The sequence below is a fragment of the Etheostoma spectabile genome, chromosome 2 (genome assembly GCF_008692095.1).
Source record: "Etheostoma spectabile isolate EspeVRDwgs_2016 chromosome 2, UIUC_Espe_1.0, whole genome shotgun sequence".
Lineage (NCBI taxonomy): Eukaryota > Metazoa > Chordata > Actinopteri > Perciformes > Percidae > Etheostoma > Etheostoma spectabile.
This window is the reverse complement of record NC_045734.1, coordinates 10793518-10807950: the sequence shown is the minus strand read 5'-3', so window position 1 is coordinate 10807950 and position 14433 is coordinate 10793518. Positions and strand designations below refer to the sequence as shown.

General features: G+C 38.5%; 3 protein-coding genes across 3 annotated transcripts in view; 1 reads left to right on the top strand and 2 right to left on the bottom strand.

Annotated features, from left to right (window-relative positions):
- The window catches only part of dnajb14 (DnaJ heat shock protein family (Hsp40) member B14), an 8403-nt gene extending 6010 nt beyond the window's left edge, over window positions 1-2393 (bottom strand). The window contains exon 1 of the mRNA XM_032534267.1: window positions 2130-2393. Within this exon, the coding sequence (XP_032390158.1) occupies window positions 2130-2271 (142 nt within the window). The 5' untranslated portion in view covers window positions 2272-2393. The remainder of the gene's footprint in view (window positions 1-2129) is intronic.
- An 862-nt stretch (window positions 2394-3255) lies between these two features.
- On the bottom strand, window positions 3256-10370 carry ttc39b (tetratricopeptide repeat domain 39B). Its single transcript, XM_032534192.1, has 18 exons — window positions 10157-10370; window positions 9072-9103; window positions 8518-8622; window positions 8001-8132; window positions 7738-7814; window positions 6717-6846; window positions 6488-6593; window positions 6304-6369; window positions 6083-6191; window positions 5903-5970; window positions 5732-5791; window positions 5460-5621; window positions 5284-5375; window positions 5077-5197; window positions 4876-4987; window positions 4665-4782; window positions 4049-4165; window positions 3256-3818 (listed from the first exon to the last, which is right to left on the bottom strand). The coding sequence occupies exons 1-18, from the start codon at window positions 10187-10189 to the stop codon at window positions 3704-3706; spliced, it is 1755 nt and encodes a 584-aa protein (XP_032390083.1). The 5' UTR covers window positions 10190-10370; the 3' UTR covers window positions 3256-3703.
- Window positions 10371-12642: 2272 nt separating this feature from the next.
- snapc3 (small nuclear RNA activating complex, polypeptide 3) overlaps window positions 12643-14433 on the top strand; it is a 4805-nt gene continuing 3014 nt past the window's right edge. Inside the window, exons 1-4 of the mRNA XM_032534255.1 lie at window positions 12643-12913; window positions 13901-13984; window positions 14092-14170; window positions 14259-14363. Of these exons, the coding sequence (XP_032390146.1) occupies window positions 12675-12913; window positions 13901-13984; window positions 14092-14170; window positions 14259-14363 (507 nt within the window). The 5' untranslated portion in view covers window positions 12643-12674. The remainder of the gene's footprint in view (window positions 12914-13900; window positions 13985-14091; window positions 14171-14258; window positions 14364-14433) is intronic.

Genomic DNA, 14433 nt, shown 5'->3' with positions numbered 1-14433 from the left:
GTATCCATGTACATTGCGCAACAGGCAACAATGGCAGCAGGATTGACCAGAGAGACCTTAAATGTAAGTATTTTTGGCTTAAATAATTGATTTAAAAACTGTGACAGTCTTGTACATACATATTTGCCACCATGTTCTTAATTGAAACTTTTGAAAAATCGCTAGTTTGCTATGCTAACCACTAATGTTCACGTTACATTGCTGATTTGCACAACAGTCCCGCATTTCTCTGCCTTGAATGGACTCTATGCATGTCTACAGTTTTAACTATTAGCAGAGAATTTTGCTTGATATCCGTGCACAACACTACTTGCTTTGGAGACATCGATACATGCTAAACCGTTAATAAACCGTCCTGTATCACACAGGGATGCAGGAGGATACATGGCAGCTGATCCACTTTTGGGCTGAAAACGAGCAGAAGTTTCTTAAATCAGGTGTTCATGTTGTAGCCATTCATTATTGTATTGGTACTGCATTACTGTAATCATTTGTAATTAATTCCTGTTCAAGCACTTGTACATTGTTGTTGGTTATGATACGGGACACTGATGTGAGGGAAGGGTTACTGACCAACCGGCATCAGACGCATCTGGAATATCAGAATAGCTGTAGTTTTGTTTGTGGTCTTGTGTCTTTTTTTAATTTTACACATTTGAGTGCCTTTTATGTGTGTCACATGTTTTTATTTATTTATTTATTGGGCAATAAAGACAGATTTTTGTTGACAAAAAGTGTTTTGGAACATCAGTGACATTCTAAACAGTGATATCATAAACAGATATACAACACCATGCAGTGTGTATACACATGTGCATTGCAAACAGACCTAAGTACTACTCATACAGAGATAACTCAAAAACAGTAGGACAAAATTAAAGTTACTTGTGAGACAGGTTGAACCACCCCCATGCGGCTGTCGTGATTAAAACTAGGTTAAAAATGCTTGGTCTGCCTTCTGAAGTCAACCTTTTATGTGTGATGCCCTGGATTGCATCAACTGGGTATGTGAGTCCCTGGTTACTCAATGCCAGACCTGTACACATCTAAACCCTCTCAGAGACTCTCTCAGACTTTTAGTGCCAGAGGTGTTGAGAAGCAGTGGCTCCAACTCAGTGGTCTTACAAACTTTTCAGCAAATTGGTGACCATATATTTGCCATTTAGTTTTTTTTCTTTTCCCCCCCAAGGTCCAGTCCTTAACTTCCTTTGGAAAGCTTGTGAAACACACACACACACACACACACACACACACACACACACACACACACACACACAACCAAGTTTATCCAAACTATACACACACAATCTTGCAAAGAGCCTTTTAGAACTACAATCCAAAGCACTTTGTCGGTCCCATCGTTACTTCGTCGATCGTCATTTTACAGAGACACAGTTGTATGTCCCGAATTAGCCTATACTCTGGGTCAATTATTCAATTAAAGGATTGTCAGTCGGCTGGCCAGCATTAAGTCCGAGCCGTGACCACATCCTTCTCCAGACTCCACCTGCCTGTTCTGCCCTCCCCGAAATCCCTACAAATCCACAGCTTTTAAACTAAGTTGCAGCATCAATAACGTAACCAGGCCAAAGTGTATTTACTTGAAGTGACAGTAAAATGACAGATAGAAAAATGCTTTAGAGTCCAGCTAGCTTTTAAGACGTTACAATGAGTGACAGCTAGCATTGCCCTCTGAATCACTGAAGGCAATATCATGGATTGACGTTTCACGGTTAGCTAAATTGTGTCAGTTGTTGGTATTCTGGAGCATTACAATGCTTCACTGATAGCGGCAAAGAACAGGCTAACACTCAACATCATATTACCCAAAATTACTGAGAAGTCCACAACAGCGAAGCGCTGGCTAGGTTAGCTAGCTAGTTAGCGAACATAATGCTAGGCCCATTAGCTAACGCTAACTCAGATGTGTGTTGCCTAATTTATTGTCTTACAACCAAACCTTAATCGCGACTAACGTCAACTAATTATACAAATGTGTTTTGCAAGAGTCAACAGGTAACTTCATGTAAGCGTACACCGCTAGTGACGTTAACAAACGTCAGCTAACGCTACTAGCTAGCTAACACTAATTTACAGCCCCGGACGGGGTCAGGCGGACCTAACGTTACCTTTGGCTCTTTCGGTTGGATACAGCTTTTCTGCTTTGTTGAGAAACTTCAACGCTTTCTCTTTATCTCCGGCTTCGAGGGATCTCGTCGCTATATTAAGACATTTTTCTGCTTCGTCTCTGTTTCCTTCCATCTTCTTCATCCCTCTTCCTCCTCCGCCAGAGTCAGCTGATCATCTCCCACTTGCTCACCCGCACTGGCAGCAAAATCCAACCTACTATGTTTCCTCTTGGTATGTATTTATTCAGTATATTTTACTATATTTGTGTTGTTATGAATGGAAAAAAAATAGGCATATTTGGGAATTGGTGGACAAATTCTCAGATGTTTTACTTAAGGTACAATACAGTACAGCAATGTAAAAATGCTCCTTTACAACAAAATCCTTACGCACATGTTGCCGGAAGTAGTTTCTGATACTTCTTTTAAATGGAATGACCTTGCATCCCCCGTGGAGAGTTTAAAGTTTAATTACTATCTGAAGTTTTTTTTATGATTCGTGTTCTTAAGTCCTTGTACAGTTGTGTTTCTGTTCTGGTGTTTGTGTTCTGGTTCTCAGGTCTCTCTTGGAAAAGAGATCAATGAGACTGCCTGATTATATTATAATGAGCTCTGATTAGGTATGTAATGTTAGGTTTATTATGGATAGCTGTGCTGAGTACAATTCGGATCCCTTTTAAAATCTGGAACATGAACTGAGGTGGGCAGAAAATCCTCCAGGTTTAAGCTTTTATTAAATTACCCAGAAGGTGTACTGAAATGTGCACCTTCAGACAGACCTCGGGTGTTTATTTCAAGCAAATACTACTATGCAATTTAAATGCAGCATTCACTTTCAATCAGAGAGGAAGAACTATCTAATCAGAAAACTGATGTACTGATCATATTCTCACTAGCCAACAGATACAGTGATGGGACATAGAGCAAGATAAGAACCACCTTCACTTAGAGAATACAGTGACCTAATGTATTCAAACATCTTGCATAACGCCTTACATTTTGTACCACCATTAACTATAGAACATAATTTGATTCATATGCTGTTTTTAGGATAATATTATTTATCAAATGAGACACTTTTTTTTTTTTTTTAAACAAGAGAATGTTAAGTTGTAGAACATGGCTTAACTGTAGGTCATCAACATCCTTAAAATATTGACAGAAAGATTTAATACAATGAATAAAAATAACCAAGACAAGTGAAACAGTCTCAGACTGGATAACATTTTTGGAGACTTCTAACAAGAAGTGTTAATACCAGTGAAAGCTAGGCGTTTTGCTTCTTGATCCTCATTCTCCTTGAGTTTACGCTGCCCTGGTTCTGACCAGCTGTAGTGTAATTATGGAAATAACCAAGTCATCTTCAAGCTATTCCTAAAGTCGCCAACAGAGTCTACTTCACTGTTCTTGCTCTAGATTCAATTCAAAGAATTAAAAAAAAAAAAAAAAAAGGGGTTGCAACTGTAAGTTTGGATGTATGCCGTACCATCATCAAGGGGCTGGCAGCAAGCACATCTAGAAAATTTCAAGTTTCAGGTCGTTTGTCCTTTGCGAGCATCCTTCCAAACGGTCTCTTACACTGGCGTACGTGAAGGGGGAGCCTTGGCTGAAAAAGAGCCCATGGTGTTGAGTACTGCGTGGATGCGGAAGTGTAGCCTCGACTCCATGTGGTAGTCTTTGTAGTTCATCCTACAAATAAGATCACTTATCAGCTCTTTGTGCAACATGATGGCAGTATGGAATTTCACTTTGTTGGGCAGCCATATTTCATGAAAGCATTTTGGGAAATGCCACCTTGACTACAAAGGAAGACATCCAGAAGCAGGCTTTTTTTTTTTTAATTTTTTTTTTTTTTAAAGATGAATAAAAATGTGGAATTAAATGTTACCTAGGATTGAAGATGGGTTAAAAATACTTACGTGACATTTTCAATGACTGTGATGGCTGTGTTGATGTCACCTTTCTGCTTGTGCAACAGGCCCAGCTCATACATTGTGAATGGCGCCAGGTAGTTGTCATGCTTGATATCTTTTTCACTGCAAAAAAATATTAAATCAAAGTCAATCCATGGGTCTATTAGGGTTCAAAAAAAGATGGACAGAGGCCAAATTTAATTCCAGTTGTGCCGTAACTGCAAGTCTCCACATCACACAAAGTAGGATCTACAGTATGTATATAATGCAAGACTAGGTATGTATGGAAAATTAGCAAAGACAGCCAATGTAATTCACATCACATGTAGCAGTGTATTTACAAAGAAACTAGTCTTCACATTAGTAGTTTTGGTTTCATCCATCAGGCAACAGTGCATTCCACACTCACTGTCATTTTAGGAATTTAAAAAGCACTATAAAGTTTTACATATTAACAACTTTATGGAGTCTGTTCAGATGCAAACTGTAGCCAGAGGGAGGATAGTGGAGGAGGATGGAGCATTAATTAAAACTACTTAAAGTCTTTTAGCCAGTGTAATAGATTATTTGCAACCAGAGTTTCTGAGAATGTGTGATGCATTTGGCATTAAAATTGCCTCACCTGGAAATGACATGATTGAAGCAGAGCTCAGCCTTGGCCAGATGCCCCAGCTGTCTCAAGCACAGGCCCTTTAACAGCTGAACAACACACTGGTCATCCAGGTGATACTCCGATGGGTCTACACAGTAGATAACATGGGGTTAGTTTCACATGGGCGTGAGGGAAAAACAAAAAACACTTTAGTCAATGTGCTTTAAAGTTCTGCTCCAACTTGGATCATTTCTGAGCAGCTCCTCTGCTTCCTCCAAGGTGGTCAAGATGCTTTTAGTCAATTCGGGTCTTTTGCCAACTATTGTGAAACCATTCCATACGTACATCATCTCCTGTGGGGAAAAAGATGGTTGTTATTAAGCCAGTACTGACTTTTCAATGTTGAGTCATTAAAAGTTATAGTGCATACACACTTCCTCACCAAAGCAGGCACGGATAGTTTCGCAGGGTTGGAAGAAGAGTATCGCTTCGCCTTGTTTGCGGCAAACTTCTCTGTTGGAATCGACTTCCCAGCAATCCTCCGTCTGAGACCCTCCACCTGCCTACAGACAAAAACACATTTCACAGTTACTGTATGATTACAGAACTTACAGAGTTGTGTGACCAAATACTGGTTCTCTGAGCAAACCTAAATAACTCCACCACATTTTCTCCCAGTGTGGTTACTTGTTCCTCTGGTAGCATGCTCAAGATGGCCGCTTTGTGGAACGTGTAGATGGCCTGCAAGAGAAGAGCAATCAGCTTGTCATAAGGAATGTAAATACAAACAGTTTTACATCAGGCTGAAAAGGTTATATTCGTTACCGGCGACCACTTGCTCTCTTTGCAGAGCAGGTCAGCGTATCGATATGCCTCCGTCCAATTTTGTTCAAAGCAGTAGGCCCACATCAGCTCCCAGTAACACAGGTGGTGAATCTGACGCCACTCCTGCTGTGTGGCTATACATGCCAGAAACTTCTGCTGGGCCTGTGGAGAAACCCAGACTTATGTGTTCAGTTTTCTTTCTACAACTGCATTTTAAAAACATTGAGCTACTTTAGACAAATCCTGTTAGACCAGCTATTACCAGTACTCACAAATGAGAAGTTTCCTTTGAGCAAAGCAATTCTTGCAATGTAGAAAAGAATGAGCGCTCCCTGTGGACCAGATACAAAACACATTAATTAAAAAGGATTCCCTGAGGACGGGGGCAAGAAAATAGTGAGATCTGCCATTGGTTAGAGTCAGCTACAACAAAAAACGCTCACATTCGGGAACTTTTCAATGTAGGGCTCCAGCAGAGCTTCAGCCTCAGTAAGGTTTCCTTCACCAGTACCTGAGAGAAGAACATGAGCAGCATTTTCTGACATTACAAATCTTAATATAATGATAAACATCAGTTTTATCTACAAATAAATGAGGGATTTAAATTCCTGGGAGAAAGTTACCCAGAATCACTGTAATGTAGAGATGAAACATCAGCAGAGTCAGGGTGCTGAGGATGGAGCGCAGGCTGTTGCAGGTTGCTCCTTTTCTCAACTCTGACAAACCCATTTCCTGTAAGATAATTAGCAAATGGTTCTTTGTTTTGACAGAAAATCTTTGCTATAGTAACACCAATAGTATATTGTGAGTTTTACTGGGGAAAAATGTGACTGATGGCACCTACCCTGTCTCCTGAGAAGCCCAAAAACTCCATCAGTCTGAGGACTTTGGATGGGAGCAGAGACACCATCTGATAACAAAGTAGGTTAGGGTAAGGTAATTGTGACACAACTTCACACTCAACAGCAGCAGGAGTGCAAAAACACAAAGTTCTATAGTACGAATGCAATGTTTTCTATTGCTCTCACCAGATTAAATGATCCAATCCCCATGTTGACACCACCCCTAAAATGAATGTGTGTGCTCTTCTGGTTTTCCATATCTGTTGGGACACCTGCCAACGCCTGGCAAACCCTGATTCGGGAGACAATATTTCATTTGAAAATATACTTAAACATCATAATGTGTCCTTTGTTCCTTTTCTCAGTTTCGGTTTACAGTATGTCGCCTACAAAAACACCTATTTAAGCTTCTTACTTGTAAATCTGATAACTGTTTCGGATTCGCATCCCTCCCTTGATGAAGCCGATTATACTCTCATCCAGGAATGTCAGCGCTGCATTCTGCAGCAGAACTTCAGCGTAGCATAGCTCTGCATGCATTTCCTCTGTGACAGATATTAAACATGACATGCTGGGTGGAAAAATACTCAGAGCTGCATATATATTGTAAAAAAAAAAACTGCAAACCAAACTGCATTTACCCATATTGTCACTGTGAACAAGTTGATTAGACAAGTCCATTTAACACTTAACTGGCACTTTAATTCCTCTCCTTATAGATCCACAGTCTTGAAGCTTATGTTTTTTTTTTCTAGTCAACTTGTTAAAGTTCAAAGTGAAAATGGACACTGGCATAACTGTAACCACACTTTTTTTTTTCAGCTGCGACTCATCTTGGATTAATGCCATTAATCCAGATGTTGATTGATTCTGGTTAAAATGAGTCATTGCTTAATTTGATATGCAAATTTCTTTGAGTTTCCGGTTTGTCAACATAAAACATCATACAGAATCAAATACGTATATTTTCAAGACCTGCCAGACTTGTTTTCCTCCTCCAGGAGCCTGCAGTCAGGGAGAGATTGCCTAATTTACTGTCAGCGCCCACTCTTACACCTAGGCTCCACACCCTCCTAGCTTTGGTCTTGCATTTTTTTCCCCCACCCACTACCACTGCAAATTCTCTCACCACCCCATGTTCACCTCGTGTATAACATTCTGTATTATGTTTATTTCTGATACAACTTCTCCTTATAGATCCACAGTCTTGAAGCTTATGTTACATGGACTTTTCTAGTCTTAACAACCACTCAAAGCGCTTTACACACTACAGGCACTATTCAGCCTATTCACACACACACTGATGGCCATAAAAGAAATGTTTATCACAGCACATCATCGGGAGCCACTTGAGGCTTTGGCCGAGGACACTTTGAGACACTCCAAATTGGTAGAAATGACCACTCTACCTGATAAGCCTCAGCCTTATCACGTACCTTCTGTCAGGTTGTCAGCTGGTTGTCTAAACCATAGACCTGTTAAAGTCTCCACTATTCCAGTTTTCTTCCGAAATCTAAGGAACACAAAGTATAAGGTAACAGTTTAATTGTCTCAACAATGTATGTTGTATGTAACAATTCATTCTTCTGTGTACAGAATATGATTGTAATTTTCTTTACTCAGGAATGTACCACATGTTGTCCCCAATATTAAAGTAGGAATTTAAATCCTAAACTTTTATGAAACTGTTCAGCCATACCTTTGGCATGTCTGCAGTGATTCTTTCAGTGACGTCATGGCGGCATCCATGTCGTTTGGTTCAAAGGTCATGGCTGCCTGCATCACCAAGATGCTGCTGTAGCCCATTGCGTGGTACATGCTCTGACTCTTCCTAGAGGGGAAAACGCTGTGAAATAACCCTGTAACACTACACGAAGCGTCCATCCTTCAAGTAAACTGTATTTTCAGTGTTAAACATGAAAGTATTGCATGCATTGCCCTATTGTCTTACTGTCTACAATCCTCAATCCTCATTTGTTTGCATTACTGTATGTATGTCCGTATGCCCTTTTTCTATACAAACATATCTGTACATAGTATCAACATGTTTGTTTAACTTATTCAGCATTGCTGCCCTTGTGTTTAGCCCTATGTTTTCTGTCTATGTACTTTGACTGCAACAAAAAGCCAGGGTTAAATTCCCTGTATGTGTTTACACTTGGACATTAAAGCGGTTTCTGATTCTAATATAAATTATTAAAGTGTGTTGGCTTTACCAAGGTTTTAAGAGAGCCAAAGCATCAGAAAACCGGTTGTTTAGAAACAAATCGAGGGCGGTTGAGCATTCCTTCAGTGCAGCCTCTAAATCCATTTCAGGTGATCTAAATGACAAATAGGCAAATCAATTTAGGCTTGTACATGCCAACAGACATAGTGACATGAATAAGGATTTGGGAGCATGGGAGTATCAAAGACAAGAAGCAAGTGGCACTCTGGACAAGGCTTTACTTCTTCAAAGCTTTGTGAGATGAGATGTCAAATCTACATCATGTAAGCAAGCTAGGTGTGTAAAACAAGAGGGTTTAAAAGTACTGTCTATGTCTGCACAGTTAGACCAGTAAGTACCAGTAAGATATACTGCCCTCTTGTGTGTGTGTAGTACAATACAATGAGCAGATTTTAATCATATGACATGTTGACATGCCTTTTCCAATGATATTTCCATAGGATTCCTACATGCCTACTTATTATTTGCATTATGTGCCAATCATTTAAACACATGCACACATTCCGGTAAACCCTTATAAAATAAAAGCATGATATCACTTACATTGAATCTTCACTGATTTGGTTTAGGTCCACCTGAAACAGGGAAAAAAGGAAAAATCTTATTTTCAAGCACATTTTATAATGCCTGACAAAACATGTAGGCTACTTAATTTAGCATAGTTTATTAATTTAAAAGAGAAAGTAGAAAAAAAAGTAAAACGTAATATATCAGTCAACATGCCCCCATCGGACCTCTAATGCATTAAAGTAATAACAATGCTACATGTACTGACAAAAGACAAAACGCAAGCTGCAAATCAACAGCTGTTATGAGTAATGTGTGCAACTGGTTAGAAAGCTCTCACTTGCACCTGAATGTGTCCAAGACTGTGTGCATGTAGTTTTCAAGAAAAGGTAAATAAGTCTACCAGACCCCAATATGTTTGTAAGGGAGAAGAGGCTTGAAGTTGTTCTAGAGTTTAAACACATAGGTGTGATTAGACTCGCAACTGAACTTCAAGTAGCACATTCAAAAAATGTGAACCGAATAAAATGTAACTTTTAGACAATTTTAGATATATTAGAACCAATCTAAATTTCGAATCGGCTTGGGTATACTCATATCTCACATTGTAAGCCCTTAGAGACAACATATAAGGTATGAAAGCTTTAGATAGAAAATCTACAATGTACCATCAATGTCAGATTTTAAAGAAACTTGAGGAGAACACAGTTTAAAAAATGGCTACCGCAAAATCAAACCTGTAATTTGTCCTGTTGTTGATCTGCAATTAATGTTATTTTTTATTGTGATGTTTTACTCTGATTCGTTTTATTTAATTAAATAGATTTATAGGGACCATCAACCTGTCAGGGACTAGGGATGGAAATTAGCCTTTGGCTATAATCCTGTATACCGTATTACATTCTTCGCTTTTTTTAAATAAATAAATAAATAAATAAACTTAAACAACATTAACAACTCTTATCTTGGAACTCCCCTTATTATTTTTTTCACGTGACTAAATAATTAAGAAACAGAAACAGCGTTAGAAAAAAAATAAAAAAATAAATAAAATAAGTTTGTTGGAAAACTATCTGTGGTCATCAAACACCTGTAGAGAAGCTGCAGTAAACATAACCTACCTGTTGTAGTGAATTCTCTTTATTATTCTCCATTTGATGTCGAAATTCGAGTCAGATTAAAAAGATTACGTTAAACGTTGCTAAGAGACTGGATGTCTTTATTTTCCTACGGACCGAAAAAGATTTCTCCACTTGAAGACGAATGGATAATTTAGCCTCTCGCGATATTTATAAGGTCGGGAGTCGGTGCCGCCCACAGATCTGTTGGTTCATGTCAAACCACATCGTTGTGGGTCCTGTTTGAAACAACTCATCCTCCGCAGCTGACAGTCACCTCCCTTAACCAGCAACCTCCACGAGCTGCATGTGTAGCACGAAGAGAGCCCACAGCTAATGGATTAAACTGGCTGTGTGAAATTATGATCAATAGCCTAAATGTTACTGCGATCTTTTTAGCCTAGAGCAACGTGAAAATTCTCCATTACAAGAAAAAAGTGCCTACATAATTAATGTAGGCCACTTATAATATCAAAAGTAAAAGCAGGCAAATCAGATTGTTAATACTGATGCAACAAAGAGAAGGTAGAATTCTTTTTTTTTTAGCTGGTTTATTTAGAGGTTTTTGCCAAACAAAATTACTTTTTTATTTATTTATTTAATTTCGAAAATTAAAATATGTTTGAAAATATACATTAATATGAATTCAACATTATAACAGCAAAGATAAATTGGCCTATACGTGGAAAAAAGTGTCTTTACACATTGAAGATAAGCTTACTATAGGTAGGCCCACAGCCTCTGGTCATACAGTTAAGCTCAAGGAGTCACTGGGCTTTCCAGATGTATGAATCAGAATCAGAAGCAGAATCAGAAGCAGAAGCAGAAGCAGAATCAGAATCAGAAGCAGAATCAGAAGCAGAAGCAGAAGCAGAATCAGAATCAGAAGCAGAATCAGAAGCAGAAGCAGAATCAGAAGCAGAATCAGAATCAGAAGCAGAAATACTTTACTGATCCCCGAAGGGAAACTGTGTTGCAGTTGCACAAATAGTAGAAATATCAGAGTAGAAATATTAATAAAGAATTCTAAGGAGTGTATATGTACGGTATTACCAAAATAGTTAAAGGAATGTTATTATACAGTATTTACATATAGTTAACATAATTAAGGAATTGCAATGGTGAAAAGTAATAATAATAATAAGAATTATAGGAGTTGAGTATTGGATATAGTATATGTTTAATCATTAAAACAAAATGCATATATAATATCCATTTCTTTTCATCCATTCTGCACAGTTTATCATGCAACTCAATTATAAACCTTATATGTGGTAGGGGGTCCCTACTCAGTCTCTTGTTCAGTTTAAGTTTTTTTTTATTTTTTATCATTTTGTAGAGTAGTCATTTTAGCTGTCAGGTAAATGTACTGGAGTAAAACCTTATTTCCCAATGATGTGTAGAAGTAAAAGAATAAAGTAACATAAAATGATAATAGTCCAAGTACAAGTACAAGTTCTTCAAAACTATACTTAAGTACAATAGCCTACTTGAGAGTAAATGTCGTAAGGCTGCTTTAAACAACTGGGAGAACTAAGGGAGAAGAGAGGCAGAGGAGGGAAAAACGTCATCACAAATTCCCATAGCAATGTCCCCGATGCTCCGTGGGGTAGAACTTGACGTAGTTTTGGTTACAATTTCTGGTTATCTGCATGCATGTGATCTTCCCGCCTAACTATTTATTTCTGGTGATTTGTTCATTTCCACACTCTGAAGCTGAGTCCAGAATAGTTTAATGATAGACAGACCCTTGTGTTGTCCCGGGTCAAAAGTAACACTCTTTTAGACACTGTTTTTAATGTTTAACCTTTTTGATGTTTTATCACATTTCACTTGCTTGTTTCAACGTTTTTGGCACTATTTTTTTTTCCATCACCACCAGTATCTTCACCACTTGAACCAACTCATTTACACTAGTTTTACACTTATTTTTTGGAATTAATAGTCAATAAGCCTAATTTATGTGAAATGTAAGAAAAAAAGCATAAATGATGAATGATTTTGACTAATGGTTAAGATCAGAGGAATGAAGGTAATGAATAATCATATAATCAATAATCATATGTCAAAGTTGACCAGAAGAAAAGAGTTAAAGAGATGGAAGAATGAAGGGGTCCAGTCAATACAGGAGTGGGTTTATGAGATGGCTAAGGTGGGCAGCATTTGGAAAAAATGTCATTTAAACGGTTTGCCAGGTTGGATGTCTAAAATAGAAAATGGGGAACGTACTTGAACTTTCTGAAGGTCTATATCAAAGATATTTTAATTGTAATTGTTTGCTGCTCCTTCTTAAGGCAGTACAGAAGTACATTTTGTAAAATTAGGAAGGGAAAAAAGGCAAAAATAAAATTATTAAAAATTGTTTTAAAATGAACATCTCAAGATAGGTATGCATATAACCCGTCCTCTGGTATTTCTATGTTTTTTGTATTGAAGCCTCTACGATGCCCTTTTCGCCACGTGTGGTAAAAACTACATTACCCATGATCCTCAATGCCGAAATGTAGTTACTCAGGAAAACATGGCGGCGTCGAAGCCCTCAACGGCAACAGACTCGAACACAAACATTCCAGATTATGAATACACTGATGTTAACACTCACATATTTCATATCGGCTCTTTCAGAAACGAGTGGCTGAACAGACTGAAGCCTAGTAACTACTCCTATCAGCAGGAGGACGAGGACACGTTCGATGCTAACTTTGCTAGAGAGATGGGGATCAGTGCGGAGACGATGACTGACCTCAAGTCCATCTGCAGGTAACGTTAACGAAATGTTAGTCACGCCAACGAGTGTAAAGTAAGCTAACGCTAACGTTTAGCAACACTTGTCACCGGTTTCAAACAGCAAACACGGATTGTGTCTCATGATAATGTTTCTACTACCTGCTCTTTCCATTTTCCGTCTCGCGACGTGTAACCAGGTTTATAAAACATCACCAAATTGCACCACGTTACAGTTTATCAGAATCAATCAACTGTATTGGAAGAAGTAACCTTACTAAAGTGGCGCAGTGTTGAAACACTGTTACAAATAAAATGTTTAAGATTAGTTATTGTCACATTGAAAGACTATATACAATCATTGTGCACTGTATATGCAACGTAAGTAGGTATACGTGCGGTTTAGTGTCCCATCTTCCCTGTAACGGATCCCGAACTAACCCTATCCTGACCATAGTGCAATTTGGGACACTAAACTGTACGGATGCCTGTAAGTAAGAAGCGTAGATGCTTCGGTATTACAGCGTTTTTGCACAGGACTAAAAAAGTAAAGCTGGTTTCCTCCTGTGATGACATACTGCTTATGACCTTGTTATTTCAAAACTCAGTTGTCCCCTAACCCTAAATAAGGCCGTGAGTGGATTGGTTATTCGTACTTACATTGAGACCACGGTGATGACTCATGGACACACCACCTAGACATCAGGTGTGCAAGTAACAAAGTTGGGCACTGAATGACATTTTGGAACTTTTTTGTTTTTGTTTTTAATTTTAGTTCCCGGCAAATAAAGAAAATGACATACACTACGCAAAAAATGCCCATGCAAATTCCAAAACCCTCTATCCCCTCTATTTATCTATGGTTTATTGTATGACCGACATTGCATATTGGTTACGGTGCTCTAATGTATTATATTGTAACAAAGGAAATAGTAATTTTTTTACTTTGTTAAAGGTTTCTTTTTGCCAGTATTTACCATGTTTGCAAAGTAGTTACATTACTTTTTATATTTTCTTTTCAAGTCCTGATTCCCTGCGTTGCCATCCTGAGGACGAGCAGCCTGAAACAGAAGTTGTTCCTCCAGACTCAACGCTGAGAACACTAGCGTATTATACATTCCTCAATTGTTACAATTTATATTGTGTTGGCATGTAAACAAATGGAATTCACGGCATGTAAACCAATGAAATTCTCTGCGAATTGTTTTCAACAGACAGAGAAAAAAGAAACAAGATTACAGAGCCTCTCTTAAAATCACCAAGAATAGACACGACCTGTACGCGGATGAACTGGTGAGTGCGTTGGAGTACAATAGACAGAGGAGGTTCCAGACAACCGTTCTTGTATCTTGATATAATATACCCTCCGTGTGATTTCCAGGAGCGCTTAACTGTCGGTAGGAAGCCAGAAGCAGTGGCTGACATGGTCCCTGAAGGAGAAGTCATTCTAACCATCAACATCTACTACCCCGCTACTTATGAGAAAGTAAGCTTTCACCTTTCTCAGGTTGCCAGAATCCCTCCAAATATGACAATATATTATTCTCCCCCCCCCC

Bases quoted from the DNA above. Each gene is read 5' to 3' on its own strand.
- ttc39b (XM_032534192.1), bottom strand. From the start codon at position 10,189: ATGGAGAATAATAAAGAGAATTCACTACAACAG. The intron at 7,815-8,000 runs GTATGGCTGAAC...TGTGTTCCTTAG, and splicing joins TCACTGCAGACATGCCAAAG to ATTTCGGAAGAAAACTGGAA. The intron at 6,847-7,737 runs GTACGTGATAAG...TATCTGTCACAG, and splicing joins AGCTGACAACCTGACAGAAG to AGGAAATGCATGCAGAGCTA.